The 14,167-nt window shown below is 38.1% G+C and overlaps 1 protein-coding gene across 40 annotated transcripts in view; it reads left to right on the forward strand.

The window, feature by feature from the left end:
* The window catches only part of ANK2 (ankyrin 2), a 654,255-nt gene that overhangs the window by 497,647 nt on the left and 142,441 nt on the right, over positions 1-14,167 (forward strand). For all 40 annotated transcript variants that reach the window (XM_023518175.1, XM_023518165.1, XM_023518155.1 and 37 more), the window contains one exon: positions 12,226-12,324. In XM_023518175.1, the coding sequence (XP_023373943.1) occupies positions 12,226-12,324 (99 nt within the window). The remainder of the gene's footprint in view (positions 1-12,225; positions 12,325-14,167) is intronic.

A 14,167-nucleotide genomic window follows, 5' to 3' on the forward strand; every position in this document is an offset into this window, starting at 1 on the left:
ACCTCATGCTTGGATAAATGAAAATGGGACTCTTTTGGCTTTCATAAATATAAAATTCAAATAGGTAGGTTAACTACCAAGGTCATTCCCCCAGACCCATCCACTGGCTTCTTCATAACTAAGAATTCATATTCTTTCTTCCTCTTTGCTATAATTTCTGCAGGGCCAACTTTATTGTACTTTGGCTTTCCTGTGGACCTAGGATTGGGTCTACATTTTTTCTTGTTCAAAGTCAAAAGAAGGGAACATGTCGGTTTTAGTTTTCCAAAAGAAAATTCTGAATTTGATTGATTGGATCACCTTAATTCCCTTGCCCAAACTTGAACCAGTTATTGTATTCAAGAGAATGTAATGAGTGGATTGGCTTAAGTCATTTGATGACTTCCCTGGACCTAGATGGTAAGAAGTTTAGCTTTATTGGAATTACGTGAACTATATGGGGAAGCATAGATATCCTAATGAAAAACCAGGACACTTTTAAGAGAAGGAGAAAAATTCCAGGTAGGCTTTAACAAATATTCACTAGCTTGAACACTCCATTAAAAAATTCTTTTGTTTTCTTGTTTTTAAAATTTCATTTATTTTCTTTCTAAATTTATTTGCTTTCCTTGTTTTTTTTTTTTAAACTTTCATTTGCTTTCTCATTTTGTGTTTATAAATCTATAGACAAATCTATAAACAATAGAATCATTCATTCATAGCCTGGCAACTTCACAAAGCATTTATTGAATTTTGCAAATGAAATAGAGGGATAAAAGCATTTTGGAGTTGAGAGTAAATAAAATGTTACTAGCCACTTCTAACTTTTTTGCATAATAGAATGAGGTAATTATAAGTTGTCCTTTAAATTTAAAAATTTAAGTTGAATAAAGGAGGAAAAAACACAAATCTAAGTCATTTATAATTGTCAGAAACTGAGGGGGAAAAAGCTGAAAGTAAACTATTAGTCAATCAATAGCTATTTATTGGATGTTTACTGTGCACTTAGCACAGTGCTGATTTCTATGGAGGATTCCAAATATGTATAAGACAGGAAGCTGCTTTCAAAAAGTGTACAAGCTGCACACAAGTCAAGCTCAACACACAAGAAACAAAGGCAACAGAAGATAGATTTGGTTTGGTACCAAGTAGAGGTGTAACAGACTATAGTCGACAGAGGACGATTGGAGTGGCTAAATTCTGCTAATGGACTTCTTAGAGGACTTGAGCTAAGCTTTGACAAGTAGATAATGTCTGCAGATAGGAGAACAAAAGGGAAGACTTTCCAGATGGCAGGATTGGTAACAACAATATCAGGAGGTGAAATTGGATATGACGTATGGGGAAGACAAGCTGGACTGTACAACATCGGAGTAGGTATTAAAAAGTATATTTTTCACATGACTTACTGAGTAAAATGGGGCAAGGATATAAAAGGTCTTAATCTTCATGCATTGTCTATAAAAACTGATCTCCAAACACAGTGGGTAACATGACAATATTGAAGTTTAGTTTGTTAAGGAACATTAGTTCAGGTTGATGTATAGGGTGCAGTGGGAAGTCACTTAAAATATGTAAAATAGTTCAAATGCTTTCTTGGTAATTTATCCACAAGATGCTGAAAGCAGGGACAGTGATAGGCCCAGTGGGAATACGGAAGTTTCAGTTCAAATATAATTTGAACTATGAAATTTCCTGTTCAAGCACATGGCAGAATAATGTAGGTAGAAAGTGCATGAACTTTAGAATTAGTTAAATGTGGGTTTAAATCCCACCTCCATGTTTCAAGTCATGTGAAACTTGAGGTTTGCTGCCTCTCCTTTTCCTTTTCTCCTCCTCCTCCTTCCCCTGCCTTCTTCCTCCTTCTCCTCCTCTTCCTTTTTCATCTCACTCCCTTGCCCTGGGTAGAGTGTCATAAGGTCACAGTTCACAGCAGCCTCAAATTCAGCCTCAAGCCATCCTCTTATCTCAGCCTCCTAAGTAGCTGAAACTACAGGCTTCCGCCATATTTGGCTACTTTTTTCTATTTTAGTAGAGACAGGGTCTTGCTTTTGCTCAAGCTGGTTTCCAACTCCTGAGCTAAAGCAATCCATGGCCTGTGCCTCCTAGAGTGCAAGGATTACAGGTGTGAGCCACCACACCCCACCTAGGTTTGCTTCCTAATCCTTGTGAATATTAATTTCCTTGAGTCATAAAGCATTTTTTGAACTGGACTATAAGGGTTAAATAATGACCACTGACACCACTCAAATTTCTTACCTACCGAAAATAAAAATTGGAAGAATTCTTATGTCTAAGAAAACACTTGGAAATTCTTCATCAGGCAGGTCATGTCAATTTCATAAGGTCAAAAAGCAGAGCTTCCCTGTTCCCTGTTTTATAGATAGATTTATATAATGAATGTCTTGGGAAAACATAGAAGAAAGCTAACTGTCCAACTACTAGGTAAGAGTACAGGTATTCTCTGAGGCTGTGGGATCCTGGCTGCTTTAGAAGACAGCTGAGGGGGCTGGAAGAAACACTGAGTTTGGCGCCCTCTAGGGTCCAGATCTTCATGGCACCACTTAGTGTGTCCTTGGGTGAATGACATGAGCCACAGTTTCCTCTGTAAAGGGGCTAATGACCTAGTTTCTGGGATGAAACGAGATGGCACAGTAAACCCTTAATAAAATGTAGCCTCCCTAGATGGGTTCAGGACATTAATCATTTTAACGTCTTTTTTTAGTTATCTATAATCTGTTAAAGAGGACTTTTGGAAAGAAGAAAGTGGTTAGAATAACTCATAATACCCTAACCCAGGTTAAAAATGGTCAAATTCAGGTTATCTGAGACCGTTTATATGACATTTTAATTAATAAAATGCCTTCTTAACTGGCAAATAAGTATACAATCGTATTCTTTGTTCTCTTTGCCCTAAGTACATCCCCAGAATACACAAAGTAGTCTTTATTTTTGTAACTACAATTAGTACTCCTTGGTTTTTTACATCCTTCGCAGCTGTGCGTTCATGATATATTTAGAGAAATAATTGGAATCATCCTGATCTTAACACTTGCTGATAATTTTGGGATGCTTCCCAAACTTGTCTTGCATGATGCTAATTCAAAGGAAGAAGATGCGTAGTATCTGGGACGGCAACTAGAGTAGTATGTCCCGCCCACTGCTGACTAGGACCTCCTAGCATGTCCTGCTAAAGGTTGCGGGAAAATTCTGCCCTGTGAAATAACTTGAATCTTGATACTGACCTGCCTGCAAAAAGCATAACAAAACAAACAAAACAAAAAAACCTCAAACAAAACAAACCACCACCACCACCAAAAACAACAACAACAACAACAGGAGGCTTCTCTAAAGGGGGAATTCCACTTTTACTAAGTTGAAACCCAGAGCTGTCTGTAATCATTTCCTTTCCTACGGTTGGAGTTGATTGTGTAATATGTTGACTGTGTATCCTAGGAGATACAAAGGGTACACAGAACACTCTCAGAAAACACTGAAAATATTATGTAGAATACAGGGTTTTAAAAACATAGCTGTGGTTTTCAAACTCCTTTAGACTACAGATTGCCTCACCTAGGCAAATATACACAAGTTACCTAATTTACCTTTTTCTTCTTAGTCATGTGAACACCTAACCTTTTCTGATTGTGAAGCATGATAAAAAAGGTGACACTTGTCTATGACAGCTTTATCATAGTGTTTTCATACACTGATAGCTCTTAGCACTCAACTTTCTATGAGAAGGATCCCTGGTGTGCCTCTTCAGAACATCATACAGTTTAAAAACATTGTCCCGTTAGCAGGTGATGGCAAAGACATTGCTCAAAAGTTATAGCTCAGTCAACTTCAAAGAGGTGGGTCTTATTTAATCTTTTATTTTTAGGGTTTTCAGGTTATATAGCATTTGAAGAATAATATAACTGCAAAATATAAAAATGGCTAAGGTGTGAATTTCCTTACTAAAAAGAAAGGAACCTGGGCGGCACCTGTGGCTCAGTGGGTTGGGTGCTGGCCCCATATATGGAGGGTGGCGGGTTCAAACCCAGCCCTGGCCAAACTGTAACAAAAAATAGCCGGGTGTTATGGTGGGTGCCTGTAGTCCCAGCTACTTGGGAGACTGAGGCAAGAGAATCGCCTAAGCCCAGGAGATGGAGGTTGCTGTGAGCTGTGACACCATGGCACTCTACTGAGGGTGACAAAGTGAAATTATCTCAAAAAAAAAAAAAATAAAAAAAGAAAGGAAGCTGTATGGGATAAGAATTGTAAGAGATATAGCTGGCAAAGTAGGTGAGGGCCAGATTATACAGGACTGTATTAGACATTATGTTAGTTAGCTATTGCTGCGTTAGAAATTTAGTGGTTTGAAACAGCAATGCACATTTACTATCATAATAGTTTCTATGAACCAGGAATTCAGTGGTGACTTAACTGTGCAGTTATGACTCAGAGTCTTATGTTGGTTGTAATGAAGATGTCAACCAGTGCTAAAGCCATTGGAAGGCTTTTCTGGGGTTGGAGGATTCTTCTCTGAAAGTGATTTTTTGTTCATTTGGTTGGTTAGTTGGTGCTAGTTGTTGGTAGGAGGGCTCATTTCCTTCTTGTGTGTGTCATCATAATGTTCATTTCCCCCAGAGCAGGTGATCTGAGAGTCAGGAAGGCAGAAGGGCAAGGACCTTTTTTTTTTTTTTTTTTTGGCAGTTTTGGCTAGGGCTGGCCTTGAACCCGCCACCCCCGATATATGGGGCCAGTGCCTTACTCCTTGAGCCATAGGCACCACCCCAGGGCAATGACTTTTTAAACCCCAGCCTAAGAAGTCACACACCTTCAATTCCACTGTAATCAATGCATTAGAAGCAAACTAAGATGTCCTACATTCAAGAGTAGAGGAATTAGGCTCCACTTTTTGAAGCAAGGAGTGTCAAAGAATTTGCAGACGTGTTGAAACCACCACAGATATAAAAAGAAGATTGAATTATATTATGCTTAAGTCATTTGTTCATTTAACAAATAGTTATTGAACACTATAATGTGCTAAGCATTTTTTATAAGCAGCGAATAAGGCCTCTCAGAGAGAGTAACACTTGTGTTGAGGGCTGAAAGATGAGAAGGACAGGGGAAGAGTTTCCAAGCATCTCTGCACCTGCTGTATCTGCTCACCTTCTATTCTCTCCTTAACCTCTGCAACTAGCCAGTCCACCTGTCCACTGGTCACTCAATCTCTGGGATAAAAATTCCTCAGCTGTAAAATGATGTGAATTTCCTTTTAGCTGTAACATTTTCATCTAGGAAAACAAAGTTTAATCATTGAAATATATTTTAGAAAGCGTAGCAATACCCATATAAAACTGAAAACAAGAACAAATAAAATAACAGTAGGTAGTTTACAGATCTATTAATACACACACCATTTGGTGTTTCCATAATAAGTTTCCACTCTTTTGGTCTATTTCAGAGAATGTGATTTAGCTTATGCTTGATCTATGAAATTACCTAGGGCCTATCTTTGGCAGGGTGATAATATATTATAATGAATTGTACTTTTCTGTGTTGCCATCTGGCCGAGAGATCTTTGAATTTAAAGAAATTTTAAGAACTGAAAGAATTCTTTCAAAATGCTTTATTGCATTAGTTTTTACCCATGTGCCGTGATTTCTCTTACTATTCTTTTGCTGTTCACCAGACTTGTCATTAGTAGGGAACAGAATTCCCCAAGTGAAGTACATGTCTACCTACAAAGACACTTCTCCTTCCCCTACAAACACGGCATCTCTTGAAAGACAGAGACAATGGAATAAGAAGAGAACAATGGAGAGCATTTTATTTTCTGTAATTCTTCTGTCTTGATTTTATTGACACCTCCTAATTCTCTCGCTTGGGCCAGAGTGCACCTTCTTCACGCTGTTAATTTTAGGGCTCTGACAGCATTTTACTTGGGCTTCTCTTTTGGTAATTGTAGCCTCCCTTGAGTTATGGATGAGTCTATATAGATGGATTCTGTGAATTCCACTGTATTTTCTGCTCTTGAGAGCAGGAACAATATTATATTCATATTTGTTACTTTCAGAACATTTAGTCTAGTGTCTGGCTGGAAATTGTTTTCTTTTTAGTGACAGAGTCTCACTTTATTGCTCGGTAGAGTGCTGTGTCATCACAGCTCACAGCAACCTCCAACTCCTGGGCTTAGGCAATTCTTTTGCCTCAGCCTCCCAAGTAGCTGGGACTACAGGCATTCACCACAACGCCTGGCTATTTTTTGTTGCAGTTTGTCCGGGGCCAGGTTCAAACCCACCATCTTTGGTATATAGGGCTGGTGCCCTACCCACTGAGCCACAAGTACCACCCTAGATGGAAATCTTTAGCACAAATTTGGTGCTATAAAAAAGACTTCAAAATGAATAGTAACATCGACACTTGTATTAAGATAAAAGTATTTTTTGTGATTAATTTTTTTAAGTCATTGAAGTGTTTAATCTTCATTGGTATAGGGGAAGAATAAAGTCATATGTGCTGACTTTATTAAATTTTCAATCTTTAAATTAAGATTGAAAAGTTAAGATTTTAAAAATTGGTAATTATGATAGTTTTTAGAGTTTGGGTCCTTGTCTAAAACATTGATTACTTAGCATGTTGATAATATTTGTCTCTGCATAATCTCTTTGAAATGGAATACAAATATCAATGAATTTAACTTGCTTTAAAAATGTTCCCAAAGCTTTAATGAATCTACATTTGATAGGTAGAGATTTAAATATTTGCTCATGCTCAATTTGCCAAGATAACACTATTACTAAAACAAAGTTTTACCAGTAGTTAAATCCTGATTACTAGTTCATAGTTACATTACTAAAGTAAATAGGAAAATTTATTTTGTAATATTTTAAGTGTTTGAAATTTCTAAAATACAGCATGATTTCTATATTTTAGAGAAAGCTTTGTACCTATTTAAGAAATCCGAGAACTGTTTTCAATGACTAATAAATAAAACAGACCAAAGCCACTTCTAATCTTTTCAGTCTTGAAAAAATAAATGCATGAATACTAAATTTCATTTTAAAAATACCAAAATTATAATAATAGTTGTAATTCTCACTTCTCATCAGGATTACTGCACACACCTTTCGCCCACTCTTCTGTATGAGGATCTGGCCATTTTCCAATCCATCCTTCCCATTTCTGGCAAAATAATATCTTTAAAATGCAAAGTGTGCAGTGAATTCCTCCAGATACAATTTCTTTATTCAGTTGAGTTCTGTGTCCTTCATCTATATTCTCTTTATACCCACCATATAATTAAAAAAAAAAAAAAACAAATCATCTATGCATTCCCTGAGTGTGATACTGTAGTTTTCTAACTTGTCCCTGTCAACCGCTGAACTGTGAGTTCTTAAAACAGGAAACTTGTCTTTTATCTCTGAAAAATTAAGCCCTCGTAGTGAAGAGTCAACAAACACATTTTTGTTGAATAAATATAAACAAATGGGCAATGATTAATAATGACCAATGCGCGGGGGTAATGTTCGAAACATTTCATAACCAGTTGCTAGTGGTACCGATTAGTCACACTGGAACTCCTATAACCACCCATGATGCTGTCCTCATTGAACTCAGCAAGGTATCAGCCTAGACTATGGATACATTTGACTTTTTTATACTAAAAAGGAAATGACACATGTATTTTCATAACTATAGGCAACCAGACTATTTTAGAGAGACATAGAGACATACTATACATATGTTGGAAAGAACCTGGATCTCACACATAGAGGCCAGTAATGTGTTGTTAGCTGTTTATGTGTTAAGATAAATGCTTTCCCATAGAGTTTACGATGGTGTTAAAGTGCTGCCATGCCCTGCCCTAATTACCCTGAGGCATGTTTCACATTCTCCAGTGGGCTCTTTCTTGTTACATAGCAGTAAGTTAAGAAATAATTTCCACATCATTAGGACCTATAATAAATCTTTATTGCCTCACTTCACAAGTTTTGTAGCAGTAAACAGCTTTCTCCATCTTATTTTTATTTAGTTTGTTAGTTTTTTTTTTTTTTTTTTTTTTGGAGACAGAGCCTTAATCTGTTGCTCTGGTAGAGTATTGTGGCATCGCCATAGCTCACAGCAACATCATGGGCTCAAGAGACCCTCTTGCCTCAGCATTCTGAGTAGCTGGCTCTACAGATGTCTGCCACTCTACCCTACAATTTTTTTTCTATTTTTAGTGGAGACAGGGTCTTGCTCTTGCTCAGGCTGGTCTTGGACTCCTGACCACAAGCAATCTGCCTGTCTCAGCCTCCCAGAGTGCTGGGATTACAGGCTGGGGCCCTGGGCCTGGCTTTCTCCATCCGCCAACCAAGGAGTTGCCTTGGCTCAAGTTTCCCTCATTTTTTATCTCCACTACTGCAAATATCCCACTTTTAGTCTTGTCTCCTACCACCCCAAAGCAGGCATCTGTTAATCATCACAGTAAACTTTCTGAAATTTAAGTTGGATTATGTTACTCCCTCCCCCAACCATTCAACATTTCTGTATCACCTATAAAAGACTTCGTAAGGCAATTTCAAAAATAAGCTTTAAAAAAATGCACGTGTTTGGGCTTCATTCATAGAGACTCCAATGCAGAAGGGACAAGACGGGAGTGTGGTACTTTGGCATTCTGAACATTTCTAGGGGAAATTTTATCACATAGCAAGGCTGAGGATCACTCATCTGCAGAATAGGGTCCCAGCTCCTTTACGGGGAAGGTTATTCTTGAACTGACACGGGTCTGTCACTCCCAGTTCTCTCTCAGCTGCGAGACTTTGGCCAAACTGCCCAAGTACTTTAGCCTTAACAGCCTCGGGCTGAATGGGGATGCCCATACCAATGTTACAGCAGTATTCTGTTTAGAGTTAGTATTAAGTCATTCATCTTTCAAGCCAAGACTTTATTAATAATTATTCCTAGAAACTGTGCATACACTGGAGCCGTCTCAGACAAACCAGGGCACGTGGCCACTAGACTCTGAAGAGATGTATTCATAGCATTCATCACAGTGGGTAACACTGAAGAAAGAAGCTCAATAAATCATCTGTATTTGTGTTGTTCTTCGTATTTGCTCCTCCGCTTTACTGGAATCCCTGGCACACCACAGTTGTGGCATAAAGCACACGAATGGTCTTCATGATATACTTTAACCAAGGTCATGGATGTCTCACTGCCCTTTCTCCCTCCTTTGTTACTGTATGTTGAAAGCCTTGAAATTCCCTCCTCTTTTTTTTCTCTACCATTTTAACCCACCTCTAACACTTGTAGGACCCAGCATGAGAGTGCAAAAGAGGCCCACTTACTAGAAATACATATAAATAATATATATTGTATATTGTATGTATATATATTTATTATTATTAAAAGCTAACAAACTGTTAAATAAGTATCTCTGACCTTGACAAGTATATCATGACAAGTCCAAATTCAGCCTTCTTGGAATCCTTGGAGTCCCCCATGGGACTGTGTTAAGGCAATGCCATTCCTGGGTCCCTGCCCTACACCCAGCCCGTTTTCATCCCTTCTCTGGCTCCATCCCTATCGTGGGACCATTATTGTAAAGGTGTGGACACCCCGACCTGTGCATCTTCAATCTCTCCTACTTCTACTCTCCCCACCAAACAACATGAAGTGTGTGTATAACATTCCTGCTGTTGCTGTAACAAATGACTACAAATTCAGTGCCTTAAAAGAACACAACATTTATTTTACAGTTTAGGAAAGCAGTTTTATGGGACTGAAACCAAGGTGCTGGCATTGCTGTTTCCTTCAGAAGGGTCCAGGAAAAATCCTTTTCCTTGCCTTTTCCAGCTTCTAAAGCTGCATTCCCTGGGTCAGGGCCCCTTCCTCCGTGTCTAAAGCCAGCAGCAAAGCACTTCTCTCTCCTCTGACTTCTGTGACTTCCTGCCTCCCTCTCATAAAGACCCTTGTGATTATGTCAAGGCTACTTGGATAATCCAGGATAATCTTCCTATCTCAAGTTCTTTAACTTAGCCACACAGACAAAGTTCTTTTCGCCATAAAAGATAATAAGCACAGGTCCTAGAAATTAGGGTATGGATGTATGTGGGGGCTGTTATTCAGCCTATCAAAGGGAGTGCATATCAATGTGCCCTTGAGGGGATGAACCCAAGGAGGAAGTCTGAGAGAGTGGGGGCATCACACCTGGAAACACCGAAACAGAGATTCTGGGAAGCCAGGGGCCTGGGAATCAGGAGCTTTGGGGGCACAGAGGACATGTCCTCTTTCCCCTCGAAATACGCTGCCCTGCTCAGTCAGAGGAGGACTCTATAGAGCAAGGCGGGGACCTTTCTTATGCAGGGGACGAAGGATGGTACATCTCCTTTCCCCTGCTTGTTTGGCAACCTGTATTTCTCTTTCCTTTGATCTATCTGCAAGATCATATAGGAGGAAAGTGTGTTAGAAAATTGTTTGACTCTGTTAAAAGTCCTTTTTCTCTTATTTGCTTTCCTGCCTGGTGGTACTTGTCATGAAGGAGCCGCATTCCACACCCACTCATTGTTTCTAACCATCCCCACTGGCTTTCCCTCCCTTTGAATCTCTAATTCTATCCTTCCGCCACCTCTTCAGTGTGCTTAAAATACCCGAGATTTCACCTGCTGGTTCAGTGTTTTTTAAAATGTGCTTTCCAGCCAGCAAACTATTCCCGAATCCTACAGCATTGTTAATTTATTCATTTGATAATATTCCTTTTTTAGTTCTAAATTTTCCTTCACCATTTGAAGCTGGCAGATTTTTTTTATGATCTAACTTAAAATGACTTTAGTTGTTCTACTGGTATACGCTGTATTTACATTTTGCTGGATCTTGGCCATTTTGAGTAATGTTTTCACTCTCAGACAATGTATACAGAATTTTTGTTTCAAAAAGTATTTTTTAAAAACTATTTTTTTTTCTTCTTCTTTCAAAAAATCCCTGAACACCCATCTCTGTTTTTGTTTATTCTCATTAATGCACGGAAAGTTTCAGAGAATCATCTGGCCTGGTTTTGAGAGAATTGTTGGGTTTGGGGAGTTTCTGAATTATTTCACAGGCTTTCTTTTTTGTAGATTTTTGTGGGTTTTTTCCTTAATGAAGCCTTAGGTATTCCTAAGGACCTACTATAAAAGAAAATTTGCCAATTTAAATATTTAGCTTGATACTTATGTTATAAAATGTTGGTAATTTAAAAAATCTTATGACTATACAATAATGTTGTAATATTACCCGGTGTGTGTTCCATGAAGGTACATGTGGCTATTTTAATTATCACTGTATCTCAGTGATGACCCAGCTACCAGTGATTGAATTTTAGTGAACAATTGGGTGAACGAATATGAGAATGATTGATAGAATTTCAGAATGGCTTTTAAAGGATAATATAAAGATGCTCAGTATAAAAACCATGCTGCTTCAATCAAAGCATTAAAATATTTAATTCTCAAATTTGCAATCTTTCCTAGGCTATTCTGGGATAAGGAATAATTTATACCAGTAAATTATTGTTAAACATAACTGACTAACCAAACTGTGTATATTCAAGATAATTATGGCCTATTCAAATAGTTTCTGAACTGATGAATACAGAAGATGTTATATAGATACCATTTATGTAGATGCTACATGGGTCATTAGGAAAGTTTTGAGATACACAAAAATCAAGAAAGTTAAAACCTATGTAGAGGAAACAAAGTCCTCCCAGGAGCACCAGGAAGGTGAGCCAGTTGAAACTGGCACAGATGGTCAGAAAGGACATGTCAACTGTTTCTTGGGAGTGAAATAATGGGCTGTCACGCAGTCCGTCTCCAAACGTTCCTAGTGACCCTCGTATATGTAGTGAGAATTCTGTGTAGTACAGAATCATATAGATATTGAGATACCAAATATATTAAAGAAATGATTTTTTAAATTCATACAATATTAGGTGATGAGAAGTGTGAGTCTCTGATAGTAAAATGAAGATGAGAAAGGAGGGTAATGGTTCTTCTCCATCTCTTTTTCCTTATTCTTTTTAAAATTGTGTGTGGGACTTGGTTCACCAAAACTTAGTTGCATTTTACAATGGTCCATACATGTGTGATTGCCTTTGTGTGAAGGGAGGTGTGTTACATGGCTTCACTGTCTCAAAGGCTTACGTCTCAGCGTTTGCTCTTTCCCTGTGTTGTTATATTCTCTGGTTTGAACTTTTTCAAGTGGTTGAAGATGTCTTTTCTAATTATTTCCCCGCAGAACGGCTTCACTCCTTTATACATGGCTGCCCAAGAGAACCACATTGATGTTGTAAAATACTTGCTAGAAAATGGAGCTAATCAGAGCACTGCGACAGAGGTAAGACTGGCAGCCCTAGTGCATTCGGTTCTTTGATCTTAATGTCCATATTCTCTAGATCCATCAGCAATGGATCATTACTTTGTGTAAAAGATGCCAGGAATGTTCATTTTACTGACACAATTTACTACCGTGCCACGAACGAGTGACCCAGGCTTGTGCACACAGTTCTGTGCACACAATGCCTTCATTTTGGATTCGCGTCCATTTATTCACATGAAATCCTGCTTCCAGCAAGTTGTCTCTAAGCCTTTTGGAGACCTTATGCCACACTAAAATTAGATCATAGTAAATGTGACCTATCTCTTTTCATCAGTATTTTATCTGTGTTAAGATCCAATTCAATTCCTTAAAGGAACAATTTTTAACCATCAGAAATAATTCAAAATTATTTATGGTAGCACAATTTCATGGGGATTATGTCACTTGAAAAGCTGTTCATATTGAAGCGCAAATGACAGATAGTTGTATGATTGATTATGGCAACGATTAAATAGAAATCCGTCTAGTTTTAAGCATTCAACACATCTGTACATAAGAAGCTGGAGCAGGCAGAGACTCTTAGAATATCACCTACCTTTCCTAAGCATACCCCTTAATAAGTAGAACTTGCTTTGTATTTTCCTTCTCATTAAGGAGCAAGTTAAATGATTATCCAGAACAGTGATTTTTAAGTGATGCTCCAGAGGCCTTTGAACGTGAAGAAAATGCCTCAGGAGCCACCGGGAGGTTGGAAGTGGGTGATACAGCGGAGGTGAGGAAAGTCAGCACTGTTGAGACATGTCCCTCCTTCCCTCTTTCAACCAGAGGGTGCAGGCTTTGTTTCTCCTATTGCATATTTTTTAGCACCAGTGATAAAAATCTTAAAACTCCTGACCTGAAGTATAAGATGGTAGATAGATGCTTATACCCCAGAAACCATTTTGATAATATTTAATGCTTCTAATATGGCTCCTACTCTGGACAATTACATCTTGAGACAAAATAAACATGAATTCCCTTCAATGCTTCATCAGAGGGCGAGGTCATTTAAATCTATTAAATTCCTTTCCAGTTTCTTTGGGAGAGAACTTTTTATGGAGCCAGTTGCAAAAACTTTCTGACGGTTTATTCTTACCAGTTTGGAAAAAAAAAATTCCAAGAAATCGTGATTGAAGAGACCTGTCTCCTCCTTATAACTGCCCAGTATGAAATGATTTCAAATTCTCTGTTCAGCAAACACAGATTGTACACTCTTGCCACATGGGTAATGTGTGATTTTTAACATTTGGGGCCTTTTTTCTCCTGAGACACCAAGTTTTTTTCATGAGCAGCATGTGAATATCTTCAGGCAAAGCTTGAGTAACAATACGAGGCTGTATCTTTGCATTAAAATCTCTGAAAAACATACCAAAATAAGGCAATCTATATTTGTTTTATTTCACTTCCTTTAAGGCACAGTCACATACCAGATGAAATCTTTACACCAGAGTTCTTCAATGCACCAAATAGATTTAATGTTTTTAGTGCATGATTTGGGAAAAATCAGTTCACTGGCATTCTCAGCTGTCTTGTGGCTCTTTCAGGCTGGACCTCTGAGGCATGTCCATCTGGTTCCAACAATACCCTTTAATAGACATTGCATCAGTAGAGGCCATTTACACTGTGATCCTTAGGAAATTAAAATCCTCTACGACTTCCATACAGATATGTGGCTTTTTCTCATAAATCATGTGAGGTTTTGAAACCTAATTTAGACATACAATATACCCATTCTTTGTTTCATTTAAAAATGTATCATTTAACTAAAATTAATTTTTCCTGATTGTGATATGCATTGCATGCATTATGTGATATGCATACA

Source organism: Otolemur garnettii, unplaced genomic scaffold, assembly GCF_000181295.1.
Source record: "Otolemur garnettii isolate 467f Iridium unplaced genomic scaffold, OtoGar3 scaffold00129, whole genome shotgun sequence".
NCBI classification, from domain to species: domain Eukaryota; kingdom Metazoa; phylum Chordata; class Mammalia; order Primates; family Galagidae; genus Otolemur; species Otolemur garnettii.